General features: G+C 36.0%; 1 protein-coding gene and 1 non-coding gene across 3 annotated transcripts in view; both read right to left on the bottom strand.

The window, feature by feature from the left end:
- Nucleotides 1–13,791, bottom strand: part of RANBP2 (RAN binding protein 2) — an 81,878-nt gene that overhangs the window by 50,122 nt on the left and 17,965 nt on the right. For both annotated transcript variants that reach the window (XM_035001908.1, XM_035001909.1), the window contains exons 2-4: nt 3,358–3,425; nt 1,782–1,893; nt 1,141–1,293 (exon numbers count right to left, since the gene is read on the bottom strand). In XM_035001908.1, the coding sequence (XP_034857799.1) occupies nt 1,141–1,293; nt 1,782–1,893; nt 3,358–3,425 (333 nt within the window). The remainder of the gene's footprint in view (nt 1–1,140; nt 1,294–1,781; nt 1,894–3,357; nt 3,426–13,791) is intronic.
- Nucleotides 13,418–13,553, bottom strand: LOC118008341. The gene has a single exon (XR_004678658.1). It is a non-coding gene; the product is annotated as a small nucleolar RNA SNORA42/SNORA80 family (small nucleolar RNA).

Below are 13,791 nucleotides of genomic sequence, written 5' to 3'. Positions count from 1 at the left end.
CAATCTGGAGATCAAGAGTCACATGCTCTACCGACTGAGCCAGGAAGGCACCCCAATGCTTTTTTAGATAACAGTTCTTAAAAACCTGTATAATAAACCTAAATTGTCATCCTTTTCACCCAATGAAGCAAAAATTCTGTATCAGACAGAGCTCAATTTAAATCCTAACTCTAGGGGAGCCTGGGTGGCTAAGGCCATGATCCTGGGGTCCTGGGATCGAGCCCCGCGTCAGGCTGCCTGCTCTTTGGGAAGCCTGCTTCTCCCTCTCCCACTCCCCCTGCTTGTGTTCTCTCTCTTGCTGGGTCTTTCTCTGTTAAATAAATAAAATCTTAAATAAATAATAAATAAATCCATCCTAATTCTACCATCTAGCTACAAAACCGTAAAATCCCTGTATTAATCATTTCATAAGGGTAAATGTGATACTATTTGTATAACATAATAGTGCCTAATAAAACGGCATACGCTCAGAAAGGTTTTGAAGGAAAAAATTTTGTTCTGCCATTTCTTATAGATAAAATTGACATATAACATTGTATTATTTAAGGTATACAACATAACGATTTAAGATATGTATATAGTGACATGATTTCCACAGTAAGTTTAATATCCATCACTTCATATGGTTATAAATTATTCTTTTCTTGGGGTGCCTGGGTGACTTAGCTGGTTAAGTGTCTGCCTTTGGCTCAGGTCATGATCCCAGGGTCCTGGGATCAAGCCTCATGTGAGGCTCCCTGCTCAGCAGGGAGCCTGCTTCTCCCTCTCCCCTCAGCAGGGAGTCTGCTTGTCCCTCTGCCTCTGCGCCGCCCCCCCCCCAGCTCATGTCTCAAATAAAATCTTTAAAAAAAATTTTTTTCTTGTGATAAGAACTTTTAAGATCTACTTGCTCTCTTCACAACTTTTAAATATACAACACAGTATGGTTAACAATAGTCACTATACTATACATCATATCCCCAGAATTTATTTTATACACAGAAGTTTGTACCTTTTGACCACATTCACCCATTTCCCACCAACTCCCAAACATACTGGTTTAAGGTTTGCTAGTGAAAAGTCATTTAAATTCCAAATATTAGAAATGGTTGTGTCTTAAGTTTTCCCCACTGTTTTTACTATGCTTTGTTCTGTTTTTACCTTTAGTTTATAAACTGCAGGACTTCCTGGGAAAAGTTTAGCTGCTCTCTCAACCCAATATTTTGCTCTTCCATCAGTAACATCATTTTTACAAAGCAATTCTGCAATCTTCAAAACAAGATCTTTTTGTGTTGGGTTTAATTCCACTGAACGCTGAAACCAGAAAATAATAAATTAGGATTCCTAAAGTACCTACACTCACATATAAATAAAAGTTAAAAATTTATCATTGTCCACATTAAAAACTTTTCCACATGACAACATGGTATTTCAAAGTTGTTTAAATCAAACAAAGTGTCTTGGAATTTTTGCCGATTAAATAAAAATTATGTTTTTATTAGTAAGTGCTCCCCAAAAAGAAAGAAAACCACACTTATAAGAACAGCATTTCAAACCATGTTAGTCTTAGAATTTATAGGTGTTAATCTTTTACAAGTGCTAACTTAATGATTAAATTACAGTGCACTTTGGGCCAAATAATTAAAGATCTATTCTAATCCATGTTGCTTAATAGTACTATCATACCAATGCTTATTTTTATGACATTCATAAAATATATTTAAATTATTTATTATATAAATTACTCTGGGCATCATGTGAGTGACAATGCAAAGGCTATATTTTAATCTTAAACAGTTTACCTTGTAACATTCAACAGCTTTGTCTGTATTTTCCTCCACTTCATGAAGAAGACCAAGAAATCTGTGAGCTTTAGGATCTCTTTCTTGCACATTAATATATGCAGATATGTATCTGTTTAAAAATAATAATACAAAAATAATCTTTAAATTATCACATTCAGAACTGTATTTAATCCCAACCTGAAGAGTACATCTTAAACCAAAGCAACCACTAAACTAATCCATATTGTTATTCTAAGTATTGACTACCACTAAACTAGAAATGCAGAAAACTCAAAAGCATCCATAAAAAGAATAAACACATACATACAAAATTGACAATATACTTATTTTACCATTAAATACTACACTTACCAAATGTTTCTTCTAATGCTACCGATACATAAGAAATGAACGCATAAATTACTTTTTCCTGATTATATTTTGATAAAGCACTACCATTTTACATAGAAATTAAAAAAAGATTATAGTAAATATTTACTTTTTATTGTACTATTCACCTTTTAAACAAGAAAATAATATTTAATAGTAGTACTGTTCCCAGCTAAAACAGAGCAGAGGAAAAATTACTAAAAAACTAACAAATGTAGGTAATTTCCACTTCTTAATTCAAATTAACAAATAGAAAATAAGCATCTCCTAGGCTCAATAAAGATTATAAATAAATAAATATGTAAATATATATTTTAACCAAAGACCAAAACTGGAAGAAAAGGGGTCATATTAAAAAGGAACAAGGTTGTTGGGGCACCTGGGTGGCGGAGATGGTTAAGCTTCTGCCTTCGACTCAGGTCATGATCCCAGAGTCCTGGGATCGAGCCCCGCATCGGGCTCTTGGCTCGACGGGGAGCCTGTTTCTCCCTCTCCCTCTCTCCCTGCTCATGCTCTAGCTCTGTGTCTCAAATGAATAAATAAAAATCTTAAAAAAAAAAAAAAAGGAACAAGATTGACAGCCCCATTGCTGCTAGTTAAATAAAGGTGTTACCATTTCCTTACATATCAGCAGTTCCATCTTCCCATAAATGCCTTTAACCTACCTGCCTGCCTGCCTGCCTCCTTCCCTCCTAATTTCCTACTTTAAGCCACTCTAAATCAGGAAATCAGATCACCAACCTTCTTGGCCTTAGAGGTGAGACAAAGCCTCAGAGTGTTACCTATTGAGTCAATTGAAGATCTTTTACACAAGCTATTCTCCTGCCCAGAAATCACAGTTTAATTTTGTATTCACTGGTATTTTTCCAGCTGATTAAAGTACCAGATATCTAACCAGGAAAAAATTAAAAATAAGCATGGTTCTCTTTTATTCCTTTGAAGTGTTTTAAACCAAATGATTTCTTGCCCTAAGTATAAACAAGCAGCAGGCAGGCAGAAAATACTCATTCTAGGCTCAACCTCCATGGAATTGAGGCTAGTCCTTTATATCAGTCTGAAGTGATATAATACCTTATTTCCAGGACATACTTAGGAAGAACTGCTTTTAAAAAACATAGTATTTTCTCACCCATTTCAAGTAAGAATATGAGGGGGGGGGGAATGACTTTAGAAAACTAAAGCATGTTTACAGTTTGGTACTTACTTTTTAGCAAGATCATATTCTTTAACTTCATAGTATAGCTTTGCAAAATAGAATCCTTTCATTGACTTCTAAAAAAAAAAAATTAAGGGTTCTTTTAACTTTTCATATTTTGAATTCTGTGAAGTTTTCACAGAACTAAAAATCTGCCCCAATAAGGTATTAACATACTTGATTTTTGTTCACCTAAAAGGTAGGAAAAAAACTGCCTGCAGACATGCATGTATGTTGTAAAAGTCATGATTCCATGTTTTATAATTCTCATCATAAAACTAAAAATAAATTTAAGAACAGCAAGACAAGACAACATCAAAAATTAAAAATTTATATCAGCAGATCATGACAGACTACAAACTCTGAGAAAGAAACTGAGGGTTTTAGAGGGGAGGGGGGTGGGGGGATGGGTTAGCCCGGTGATGGGTATTAAGCAGAGCATGTATTGCATGAAGCACTGGGTGCTCTATGCAAACAATGAATCATGGAACACTGTATCAAAGACTAATGATGTAATGTATGGTGACTAACATAATAAAATAAAATTAATTAAAAAAAATTTAGGGGCACCTGGGTGGCTCAGTCGGTTAAGCGTCTGCCTTTGGCTCAGGTCATGATCTCAGGGTCCTGAGATTGAGCCTGCTCAGCGGGAAGCCTGCTTCTCCCTCTCCCACCCCCCCTTCTTGTGTTCCCTCTCTCGCTGTCAAATAAATAAAATCTTTAAAAAAAAAATTTTTTTTAGGGCGCCTGGGTGGCTCAGTTGGTTGGGCGACTGCCTTCGGCTCAGGTCATGATCCTGGAGTCCCAGGATCGAGTCCCACATAGGGCTCCTTGCTCAGCAGGGGGTCTGCTTCTCCCTCTGACCCTCCCCCCCTCTCATGTGCTCTCTCTCTCATTCTCTCAAATAAATAAATAAAATCTTTAAAAAAAAAAAATTTTTTTTATCAGCAGCACGCCTGGGTGGCTCAGTCAGTTAAGCGTCTGCCTTCGGCTCAGGTCATGATCTAAGGATCCTGGGATCGAGTCCCATGTCGGACTCCCTGCTCAGCAGGTAGCCTGCTTCTCCCTTGCCCTCTGCCCTGCTCATGCTCTCTCTCTCTCAAATAAATAAAATCTTACAAAAAAAAAAAAAGAATTTATATCAGCACAAAAGCTGAAAAAACACATGGTGCCACTCTCTCATTTTACAGATAACTAAACAGACAGAAACCTGCTTTCTTAGGGGAGGTGAGGTATACTAAAAACTTCTCTTGCCATATTCAAGTCTTTATGGGCAAGTACTTCCAACCCATTAAAGCATGGGGGACTCTCTGGTCCAGGTACTGTTTGCTGTTCTCTCTACAGATCAGTATTTTACACTAAAGGAATTAAAAAGGCAGAAATAAAAGCTGAATTCTTCCAGTAATAAACCAAGTTTACACCCTGGCCTTTTATTTCCGTGAGTTCCAAAGTTTAAGATCCTGGGACACACCAGATGTTATACACACATGATAAGAGTACACAGCCATCAAACATCTAATTTTTGAAAACTATAACAAGGACACAGAAAAAAAATATATTAAGTGAAAAAAGAAGTCTACAAAGCAGTATGTTTTCATTTATTATTTCTAAAAAAATGCAGATTTAGGATTTGTTCATTGTGCCTACAATAGGCACTGGGAAACGAGTAGTACACACAAAAAAATCTGCCTTCAAGAAGCCTGCATAGAGCAGAAAAGAGTGCTATTTTATAGTATTTCATCAATTATTTACAGTACACCACATTTTAACAAAGCTAAAATCAGTATTCATCTCACAAATCAGAGGAATCCTAACATTGTTGCCTGTTTAGTTGGCAGAGTTTCTTCTTTCTTAGCTGGTAATGGTGGTAGTGCACAGACAATGGCATCACGTTTTATAAAATAAGAGAGTTGTCAGGAAAGGTCTTACGACTAAGGGGACATTTGATCAGAAACCTAATAAGGTGAAGAAGTGATTATCTAGGGTAGACTAGACAGCAGATGGACTATAATAATTTAATCCCCATTGTTTAGTGTTTCAATTTTTCCTTTTAAATCAAACCTACAGAAAATACTCTTAATCACACTCATCTTAAAACACTCTTTCTCATGACTTCAGAGATAACTATGCTCTCTAGTTCAACTTCTACCTTAGTGGCCACTCCTTCTCAGGCTCTTCCTCACACTGAATTCCCCAGGAGTCAGTTCTAATTCCTCTCCTCTTTCAGGAGATCTCCTCTGTGACAAATACTGAATCTCATGTACGACTACTGACAGTATTTTGACTCTCAAATATGTATTTTTGGCTCTCATTTTTCCTATGCTCTAAACTTATGTGCAAAATATCATCACCAAAATCTGTCAGTACTACCTTCTACATTACCTCAGTCCACCCATTTTTCTACATCTCTGTTCCTATTACCAAAGTCCAAGCCTGCTATGATCTCCCTCCCTTCTGAAAAGGCTAATTCCTTCCTGTTTCCCTCTATATATTTTTCTTCCAGCTAATTTATTCACCAAAGGTGTAGCATTTCAAACATAACACAAACCATGTTATGCCTTTGCTTAAAATTTAAAATCCTTCCATGGCTTCCATTATGTGTTGAAAGACCCAAATTTCCCACCAAAGACTAGCATGACATGGCACCTGCCTAGCTCTCCAACTTTACTTCATCTGGCCCCTGCCTGCTATGGTTTAGCCAGTGACTAAAACCAGAATGCATTTCTCCAACTGGGGTAGTCCCAAGGAATCTGTTTTAAACAAAGGCCAACAGCTGGTATTGATATGATATTTCTATCCAGCGCTTTCAATGTCAGAGTGAGAAATTCAATGAATGTATGTAAATGAAAGAGAAACTATGGTTCCCTTAAACAAATGCCTCATCATCTAGAGACACACGTGAATGAGCGAACAAGATTCTCACTATCCTAGTGAAACCACAACTAAGGGGCAATCAGTTTGAGAGAATCACCTGACCAAAACAAAACAAAGCAACCCTTACTGAGCAAGACTCTAGTCTGGCACAGTGAAACAGTTAAGTGTAGAATAAGTGGAAGGCTCCCCATGCCCCTCACCTCCCTCTCACTCCCCTCTACACCTTGGGGAGGCAGGGTTGGGTCCAGTGTATCTGTTAAAAACATAACACAGGTATTCTAAGTGAGTAAAGAGAGAAAACTCCAGTGAAGCAAAAGGGGAAAAAAAATCTACGTTTTCAGTAGGAATACAGACCCAGAAAAAGTGGGGTCTCCCAATCCTTCTGATATTTTTAAGTTTTGAGCAGATGCCAGAAAGTTACCATACTGACTTTGGGCAGTCAAGTCCTCAGAAACCTCACTTTTTGGCTCTTGATGTCCCTTCATCCTATCTTTGTGAAGCAAAATTCATCTATCACTGAATTTGTTCATGCACTAATAGAGCTAGGTTTACTTTTTATCCATTTATGGGGGGGGGGAGGAGAGCAGGAGCACACACGGAGGAGGAGCAGAGGGAGAGACTCTAAAGCAGACTCCCTGCTGAGCACAGAACTCCATGCGGGGTTCGATCCCCGGACCCATGAGATCGTAACACCTGAGGCGAAACCAAGAGTCAGATGCCCAACCACCTGCACCACCCAGGCACCACTGAAGGCTTTCTGCAGCTTCCCCAAATTGTCACTTATCTGTGTTTGTGAGATAAAGCTTCAATTTTTATGCAGTAAAAACTATCTTTACTGTTCATTTCTTTTTTCAGATTATATGGTAAAAAAAGGTCTTTTTCATATTTTCTTTCAGATTCTCTAAAATTACCTTTTAAGTATGAAACTTATTTTGGTAAACATTGTAGGCAAGAGCCCTATTTTTAAAAATAAATCATTAAACTAAAAAAATCATTAAACAAATGTCAATTGTTCAAGCAACATCTACTGAATAATCCGTATTTCCTCCATTGCTTTGGAATGTGACTTTGCAATGCCACATAAATCTATGTTACGGCATCTTAACTTAAAACCCCTTTCTCCTACTACACTTCTTACTCCTCATCAAAGAAGGTGTTAAATAAGCAGATATGTTTTAAGTCATAAAAGTCTGTATGAAGATTAAAAAATTTAATTTAAAATTATAGAAAAGTTGGGGCACCTGAGTGGCTCAGTTGTTAAGCAGCTGCCTTCAGCTCAGGTCATGATCCCAGGGTCCTGGGATCAAGTTCCCTATCAGGCTCCCTGCTCTGCAGGGAGCCTGCTTCTCCCTCTCCCTCTGCCTGCCGCTCCCCTTGCTTGTGTGCTCTTTCTGTCAAATTAATAAATAAAATCTTTAAAAAATAAAATAAAATTATAGAAAAGTTGGGGCGCCTGGGTGGTTCAGTTGTTAAGCAGCTGCCTTCGGCTCAGGTCATGATCCCAGGGTCCTGGGATCAAGCTCCACATTGGGCTTCCTGCTCAGCGGGGAATCTGCTTCACCCTCTCCCACTCCCCCTGCTTGTGTTCCCTCTCTCGCTGTGTCTCTCTCTGTCAAATAAATAAATAAAATCTTTAAAAAAATAAATAAAATTATAGAAAAGCATAAAGTTGACAAGACACACACACACACAAATCTGTTTGTGTATCACACTATTTCCTCTCTTAAGGAACCAATACTGCTAAATAATTTTCACAAGTCCTAATTGACAAAGTGAGGGAAGAAATAGGGCAATGATGGGACATGGATGTGGATAGTTATTCAGGCCAAACAAGAGCATGACTGTGTTTTTAGGCTAAGGAAAAACAGCCAGTTGAGGACAATCTGAAAGAAAAGGGGGAAATAAGGGCTCAGGAAACTGAAAGGGATGAGAACAAGAAAAGATGTCAGGCAGGTACCTTGAAAAGGAAATATACAGATGACAGAAGAATGAATAGGGCCTGGTGGTTCACTGCCAACAGTCTCAGTTTACCAATGAAGAAGTGAGGTAGTTTGTTGAGTAAACATATGAAGAATTTGACGTGGACAGTGAAGTTCTAAAACAGCGACTGAAGTGATCAAGGACAGGCGCATGGCCCACGAATAAATGCTCACATATATGGTCACGTAATCTCCAACAAGGGTGCTAACAATACTCAGTGGAGAAAAGACAGTTTATAACAAATGGTGCTGTGAAACCTGGACATCCACATGCAAAAGAGTAAACCTGGACCCTTACTTTATACCATCTGCAAAACTTAACCCCAAATGAATTAAAGACCTAAAACTAAGATCCAAAACTATAAAACTCCTAGAAGAAAACAGGGGAAAAGCTGTATGACATTTAATTAAGCAATGGATTTCTTGTGATTGACACCAAACACATGGGAAACAAAAGTAAAAATAGACAAAAAGGAGTACATCAAACTTAAAAACTTTTGTGTATCAAAGGACACAATCAACAGGATAAAAAGTCAACATACAGAATGGGAGAAAATATGTGCAAACCATACAGCTGATAAAGGATTAATATCTGGATATATATATTAAAAAAAAAAAAAAACTCCTACAACTCAATAACAAAAAATCAAATAACCGAACTAGAAAATAAGCAAGACTTTATAATAGACGTTACTCCAAAAATGATGTATGAATGTCCTAAAAACACATAAAAAGATGCTCAGCATCACCAATCAGGGAAATGGAAATCAAAATCACCATGGGATACCACTTTATATCCATTAGAATGGCTACTATACGAAAAGAAAAAAAGTGAAAACAAGTGATGGTGGTGATATGGAAAAGTTGGAACCCTTGTGTATTGTTAGTGGAAATGTAAAATGGTGCAATTATTATGGAAACAATGTGGTCATGACAAAATTAAAATTTAAACTACCGTATGATCCAGCAATCCAACTTCTGGGTATATAACCAAAAGAAGTGAAAGCAAGGTCTTGAAAAGAAATCTGCATACTCACATTCATAATAGCACTATGCACAACAGCCAAGGGTTGTAAGCAACCCTTGTCCCTCAAAGAATGAATAAAATGTAGTATATACAATACAAACAAGAGAATGTTATTCAGCCTTAAAAAGGAAATTCTATGACAAACTACAACAGGGATGAACTTTGACAACATTATACTAAGTGAAGTAATCATTCAGAAAAACAAAAACTTCATTATGAACTTTAGATACGAGGTATCTAAAGTAGTAAATTCATAGAAACAAAGTCAAATGGAGGTGGCTAGAGGAAGGGAAAACGGTTTAAGTTTTTCAATGGGTGCAGAGCTTCAGTTTGGCAAGATGGAAAAATTCCACAGCTCTACTGCACAATAATGTGCACTAACACTAATGAACTGCACAATTAAAAATGCTTAAGATGGCAAATTGTATATATTTTTTGCCACAATTTATGGGGGGTGGGGCAAGGGACAGGCAAATGGACTGCAGAATACTGAAGACCCAGGTGAAGTTGGAAATCTGAGATTTATAGTGACACCAATCTAGAAATGCAATTTAGAAGTGCAAAGATAAAACCAATCACCCAAAAAGAGCTTTAGAAGCAGTATTTTAGTTTTTATATGACAAAAGCTAATAGGAAAAGACTTAATTAGATAAAAGAATAACTATTTAAATAGTCATATCACAATAAAAAAAAAGAAAAACACTAAAATTGACTCTAGACATCCAGCTTCCAGTTTGGCATGTAAGGAGCTTAGAAGTAGCCACTCTGTCCTAACAAAAAGTAAAAATTTGAACAAACTAAAAAAACAAAATACAACTCCTTTTAGATCCATAAGAGAAGTTAAGGTCACTAACTGCCCCTCAAAATTGGAGACAAATACAGAGAATCAAACCTCACCATAGGAGAAACTTCCACAGGAGCCAGTGCCAAGGCAGGAAAACCTAAACTATAATTGACAATTGTTGGAAACTCAGGGTGGACAAGTCTGAGATAAAAACCCCATCACATTACTCAAATTCTACCAAGTACATCATGCCCAGCTGTAAGAAAAAAAAAAAATGACAAGGCTACTAAAAGGCAAAAAACAGTTTAAAGAGAGAGAGCAAGAAGCACCTGTGTGGCTCAGTCAGTTAAGCGTCCAACTCTTGATTTCGGCTCAGGTCATGATCTCAGGGTCATGGGATTGAGCCCTGCATCTCACTCCACGCTCGGTGGGGAGTCTACTTCTCCTCCCTCTCTCTCCCTCTATCCCTCGCCCTCCTCGCATGTGCGCTCTCTCTAAAATAAATAAATCTTTAAAAATAAAAATTAAAAAACAGAGCAAGCATCAGAATGAGACTCAGATATGCAAGAGATGCTGGAATTATCAGACTGAGAATTAAAATAACTATGATTAATACACTAAGGACTCCAATGGATAAAGTAGAACAAATGAGCAAGGTAAGCAGAGAGAGAAAAATTGTAAGCACAAAAAGAAATGCTAGAGATCAAAAACATTAGCATAGAAATGAAGAAAAGCCTTTGATGGACTTACTAATAACCTGAACATGGCTGAGCTAAGAATCTCCAAACTTGAGCGCTCTCCAAAAAAATCTACAAAACTGAAAAGCAAAGAGAAAAAAAGATAAAGACAAACAAAATATCCAAGAATAGTGGAACAACTACAAAAGGATAATATCCATGAAATAAGACTACAGGAAAGAGAAAAGATAAAAGAACAGAAGAAATATCTGAAACAATAATTACTATGGAATTCCCCCAACTTAATGTTACACAAAAAAACCCATAAATCCAGAAAGTTCAGATCCAGCATGCTCAGAGAACATCAAGCAGAATAAATGCCAATAATAATAGTAATAAAACCTATGCATATCATATTCAAACTACTGAAAATAAGAGACAAATGACATTTAAGCTAGAGAAGACCTCACCTATGAAAGGAGCAAAAGTAAGAATCACATTTAACTTCTCAAAAACCATGCAAGGAAGAAAAGAGTGGAGTGAAATATTTCAAGTTGAGAGAAAAAACAACCAACCTAGAGTTCAGTACTCCATGAAATTATTCTTCCTAAGAAATGGAAGAAATATTTCCTCACACAAACAAAATTGAAGGAATTTGTTACCAGCACATCAGCCTTACAAAAGATGTTGATAACAGTTATTTAGAGAAAAAAAAAAAATGATACAGCTGAGAAATTCACATCTACATTAAAAAAACAGGAAAAGCGAAGATAAAATAAAAACTTCTATTTTTCTTTTTTTTAATTGATCTAATGTATACCAGTTGTTCAAAACAATACCAACATGTATTTTCATTATTAGGAGAAATGTATATAAAATTTGTGTTTATATATATGCTCACGTATTTTATATAAAAGTAAAATATATGATGGCAATGACACAAAGAAAAGGAAAATTTAAGATTATTTTGTTATTATGAGGTACTCACATTACCCATGAAGTAATGTAGTGTTATTTGAAAGTAGACTTGGATTAGTTGTAAATGTATATTGCAAACTCTAAGGCAACTACCAAACAAGTAAAAAAAAGTTTAACTGACATGCTAAAAAAGGAGCAAAACTGGGAGTCACAGAAAATGCTAAGTGAAAACAACAGAAGGCAGATTAAGAAAGGAAGACAAAAAAACAGGAACAAAGAACAAGGACAACAAGTAGAAAATAGCAATAAATATGATAGCTCTTAACCCAACCGTATCAATATTAACTGGAATGTCAACGGTCTAAGTCTACCAAGAGAAAGATAATTTTTAATCCACTCTGACAATGTCTAAGATTCAACTATATGTTGTCTACAAGAAATCCCAATTAAATATAAAAACCCATATAGATTAAAGGTAAATGGCTGGAAAAAAAAAAAAACACAACACTAACTCAAAAAGATATAAGCACCACCATGTTCACTGCAGCATTACTTACAATTGCCAAGACATGAAAACAACCTAAGTGTCCACTGACAGATGAATAAAGAAAATGTGGTACATATATACAATGGAATATATTCTAACCATAAAAAAATGAAATCTTGCCATTTGCAATAATATGAATGGATTTCAAGGGCATTATGCTAAGTGAAATAAATCAGAAAATGACAAATACAGTATGATTTCACTTATATATGTGGAATTTCAAAAAACAAAACAAAGACTCAAGATCATAGGTACAGAGAACAGACTGGTGGTTGCCAGAGTTGGCAGGGTGGGCAAAATGGGTTAAGGGAGTCAAAATGTACAAACTTCCAGTTACAAAATAAATGTGCCAAAGGGGATATAATATACAGCATGGTGAACATAGTAACACTGTATTGCTTATTTGAAATTTACTAACAGAGTAAATCTTTAAAGTTCTCATCACAAGAAAAAAATTCTGTGACTATATACACTGACAGATGCTAACTACACTTATTGTGGTGACCATTTCACTATATGAATATCGAATCGTTATGCTGTATGCCTGAAACTAATACAATAAATAAACAAGTAAAAGTAAGTGGTCTGAAAAAGATACACCAATCTAACATTAATCAAAAGAAAGCAAGAGTAGCTATACTGATCCTAAACAGAAGACTTCAGGGCAAAATTATCCAGGATCAAGAGGAAGCATTACATTTTGATAAGGTCAATTCTCCTACAAGACAAAGAAGTTCTTAACATGGTATGTCCTTAAACACAGTAAAATATGTAAGGCAAAAACTGACAGAACTGCAAGGAGAAATAGATGAATCCACTTTTACATATAGTTGAGCTATTTCACTTTCCCTCTATCAGAAATAGATCCAGCAGGAAGAATCAGTAAGGACAATAAATGAACTAAACAATATCATCTACCAACTGGACATAATTGACATCTATAGAATACACATCCAACAACAGAATATATATTCTTCTCAAGTTCACATCATTCACCAAAACATTATAGGCCATGAAACACACCTGAACAGATTTAAAAGAATAGAAATCCTACAATGTATGTTTTCAAACCACAATAGAGTAACAGAAAGGTAGCTGAATAATGCCAAAATACTAAGAAATTAAGCAACAAACTACTAAATAATACATGGCTCCAAGAAGATATCTCAAGAGAAATTTTTTAATATTTTGAACTAAATAAAAAAAATATCAAAATTTGTGGGATACAGCAAAAACATCACTCAGAGACTTTTCCTTCTTTTAAACAGTACAGCCCCCTCAGTGCTCACAACACCCCAGTGAGGACGCTGGGCAATGGTTCGGGGCTGCATGCTCCTCTAGCACAGGTATACTATGAGAGGCCCACAGAGAAGGGCCTGCCATCAATCCATTATCATGCACTAGAGATATATTAGTATATATACTAGATAAGATCTAGAATTAATTATCTAAGCCTCCACCTTAGGAAACTATTAAAAAAGCAAACAAAATAGGCAAAAAGAAAGTAAAAAATAAAAAATAACATGAAACAATTAAGAAATAAAACCAACAAAACCAACGGCTGATTTTTTGAAAATATCAATAAAAATCAATAAACATCTCATCAAGGTAACTTAAGAAAAAAGAGAACACAAATT

This window comes from Mirounga leonina, unplaced genomic scaffold, assembly GCF_011800145.1.
Source record: "Mirounga leonina isolate KUSES-001 unplaced genomic scaffold, KU_Mleo_1.0 Mir_125, whole genome shotgun sequence".
NCBI classification, from domain to species: Eukaryota; Metazoa; Chordata; class Mammalia; order Carnivora; family Phocidae; genus Mirounga; species Mirounga leonina.
The sequence above is the reverse complement of the archived record's forward strand: the minus strand, read 5'-3'. Positions and strand labels throughout refer to the sequence as shown.